Source organism: Austrofundulus limnaeus, unplaced genomic scaffold, assembly GCF_001266775.1.
Source record: "Austrofundulus limnaeus strain Quisiro unplaced genomic scaffold, Austrofundulus_limnaeus-1.0 Scaffold77, whole genome shotgun sequence".
Classification (NCBI taxonomy): domain Eukaryota; kingdom Metazoa; phylum Chordata; class Actinopteri; order Cyprinodontiformes; family Rivulidae; genus Austrofundulus; species Austrofundulus limnaeus.
In genome coordinates, this window is record NW_013952479.1 from 817185 (window position 1) to 820658 (window position 3474).

General features: G+C 38.1%; 1 protein-coding gene across 1 annotated transcript in view; it reads right to left on the minus strand.

Moving 5' to 3' along the window:
- The window catches only part of castor1 (cytosolic arginine sensor for mTORC1 subunit 1), a 30206-nt gene that overhangs the window by 11468 nt on the left and 15264 nt on the right, over positions 1-3474 (minus strand). The window contains exons 4-7 of the mRNA XM_014011137.1: positions 2531-2666; positions 1568-1691; positions 1067-1183; positions 736-818 (exon numbers count right to left, since the gene is read on the minus strand). Coding sequence (XP_013866591.1) covers positions 736-818; positions 1067-1183; positions 1568-1691; positions 2531-2666 — 460 coding nt within the window. The remainder of the gene's footprint in view (positions 1-735; positions 819-1066; positions 1184-1567; positions 1692-2530; positions 2667-3474) is intronic.

A 3474-nucleotide genomic window follows, 5' to 3' on the forward strand; every position in this document is an offset into this window, starting at 1 on the left:
CTAGATGGTATAGATGACCTAGATGGTATAGATGACCTAGATGGTATAGATGGTATAGATCAGGGGTGTCAAACTCCAGTCCTCGAGGGCCGCTATCCTGCATGTTTTAGAGGTTTTCCTGCTCCAACACACCTGACTTTGATGGCTGGGCGATAACAGGCTTCTGCACAATTTGAAGAGTTAATTCAATCACTGAATCAGGTGTGTTGGAGCTGGAAAACCTCTAAAACATGCAGGATAGCGGCCCTCGAGGACTGGAGTTTGACACCCCTGGTTTAAACAGATGTTTTAAATTAATCGAATGTAAGAAATTTTAAACTAATACATTATTTGACAATTAATCGTAAGTCAATTAATTGTTTGCGTCCCTTACTACAACACTAATATTTGGTGCACACCCTGCAAAACGATAGTTCTGACTATTCACAAGACAGGCATCAAGGGTGGGGCACGAAGAAAAAGGTGCAATTTTTGTCATTCAATCACATCAAGGAGACACATTTGTGGCAATTCAACAGGTATAAAACAGGCTTTTAGGTTTTTTAATAAACATTCTGGATCTTTTTAACCATTAATAGTGACAACTGGGTGAAATATTATGATGGAAATAGAGTGGGGGAAATAGTTACAGGTGAGACTCAAATGTAGGCCAGCTTTGATGCAAACTCTCTTATCAACTATGAAGGACCCACAGCCACCTCATATAAAAAGGTATTTAAAAGCAAGTGGCCTCACCAAAACCCAGTGGCTGCCCTCCTATACGAACCATCCTCCACAGCTCCCCGGAGGAGCTGGTGAACAGAAGGTCGGCAGGAAAACTGGAACAAAGAAAGATTTTATTTTAACCCTGTAGAAAATGCAAACACGCATCACACTGAGACAGAGATAACACTTCTGTAACTGCTGCACTGCAGGATCTCATCAGCAGAAATATAAATAAATAATCTGTACATTTATTTCCATTTGGTATCAGTGAGGAAAACCATCGATTTATATTCCAGAGTGATGTCTTGTCAGTTCTGGTATTGGTGAAACTGCACTATCAATATGAAACAACCGTCCTTACCGTCTCTGAGCCTCAGTGTCCATCACCAATGAGATGTATCCGTCGATGAGGGAGAAGGAGAAAAACTGAATACAGTCCAAATCCTGGTTTGCAGACAACTGGCTGTCTTCTTTAGGACTAAAAATAAATAAAATTAGTCAGTGTGACAGTAGAGACAATGCCACTTTTATTCCTGTTTTTAATTTATACACATTTTTTACATGGAGTTGGTAATAAATTACAAAAAAAAAAATTCCTGTACAATACAATATTTTATTTTTATATACATTTTTATTCAAAAGTAATCACATCAGGACACCGTTTGTCAACTTAATTTTAAAAATTAACACTTAAGCAAACAATATAAAGTTACAATATTCCATCATTCAAAAAATGGACTGAAACTGAAAGTTTCAAAGCTCTTTAATGACAAGTGTCTCTGAGCTCCTTATTTGATGCTTCAGTGCTGCCCCCTTGTGCTACAGAGCGGTACTGCTGCGGTGTGAACAAACAGCATCTCACCTGTTGGAATAAAAGAGGACGTCGATGAGTGTGGTGGCGATGGACGGCAGCGTGTCCGGGTCCAGAGACATGACACAGAACTGGTTCTGAGGGATCAGCACCGGATGAACCGTGGGCTGGAGGGCTGAAAGAAAAAAAACCACAACAAAACAACTAAATGTGGTCTCAGTTCTAAACTGTTTGTTTAGTTTTTCTGTTGAGTGAAGTAACTTTGATGTAAATTCTACAAATATTTTTATTATTTTTTTAATTAACATTCTATATGCATGCAGAGCATCAAATATATATTCATTTCTACAGGAGTAGATTTATTCTAAAAACAAATAGAAATTTAGAACCTGTTTGTAGATATTTTACTTGTTTTAAAAGCAACTAGAAAACTCACTCAGGATCTTTGTTAGACCAAAATCAACCCAGAAATGTTTCGAACATCATTAAGTTTTGTTTTCTGCAGTCACATTCCTCCCTGTAGGCAAATATCTGTAGAGCTTTGCTTCATTTTTAAAATTACCTTTTAGTTTCAGATTTTAACAATGCAACAGAGTTGCTTCAGTCATTTAAACAGAAGTTAGAGCTACTTTGCAAAGTAAAAACGTGCAGCTAGTTGATCAAAAGTTCCCATGTGTTCAACTAAAAATACATTTTAGTTTTCGATGATGATGAAATATTACAACATTTGAAGTGCACAGTGCTGACAGGTTGTGTAAGACGTCATTCAGGATGTTGTGAGTCCACTGCATGTCAGGGTCATGCAACCCAGTGCAGCTCAACGGCTGTTATGTGCTTTCATTACAAAGCAAACTCAGTCCAGATCTGTCGTTTGTAAAGACATATTATTCCTGAAATCAGTCCTTTTTTAACAAGTTAAAATTCCTCCAACAATGTCTTAAGGCTCTATAATAACTTGACTTGCTTGATCAGCAGGTAATAAAATAAACTAAAGAATCGGGTGATAAACTGCACCTTCTTTGCCGTTCTTCTGGAGGCCGTTGGAAACATCCTGACAGTGCACAGGGACCGACTCTCCCTCCACCTCCTTGTAAATGTTGAACTCCTCCTCCAGGGTGCTGATGACCACAGACAGGTCTTTTTCTCTCACCTGCACAGAAAAAAAAACGAGAGAATCATTTAGTAAAGTGTCACATTGTTGATATGATTTTTCCCCCTCATCTTCCCTTGTGTGGTTTTTAGTTTTTCTGTTGTTAAAGGTAGCGCAACTGTGTTTGCTGCATGACCGGTTTCACCTGTTCCCCCATGTTTGCCTTGTATGTCTTCTTGAATGGGTGTTTCTTAAATGCCCCCTCCCCGCTTCCCTGAATGTACAGCACCTTGTGAATTTATTTCTGTGAAAGACGCTAAATAAATAAAACTTTACTTTACTTACTTACTTACTTACTTAAAAAGGCAGTGGTGGGCAGCACTAATCTAAAACTTAGTTACACCAACCCTAAAACACTAACTCAAATATTTAGGTCCCCTAATTCTAAAGCATTAATGCACTGAAAAATTTAGCAAAAGCTAATTCTAAAGCACTAAAATAACCCAGTTGACCCATGGAACATTTTTCAGAGTCAACATGAGGCAAAATTTACTGTGTGCAGAATATTGTCAATAATCAATGTAAATATGTCACCTATAAGTTTCACACATATGAACAAAATGTGTGACAGCTTTCACCCTCAGCTGTGAACAATAATGTTGATCAATAACATTTATAACAAAGTTAGTGCTTCTAGATTTAGCAAGTGCTAATCCACTAATGAATTTAAAAAAATTGCAAAAGCCCTAAAGCACTAATCAGGAAATTAGTTCCCCTATTAGTGCTTTAGTGCTTTAGGGCAGTGTTTCCCAAAGTTGGGGTCGGGACCCAAAGTGGGGTCCTGAAACATCAAGGTGGGGTCCTGAAA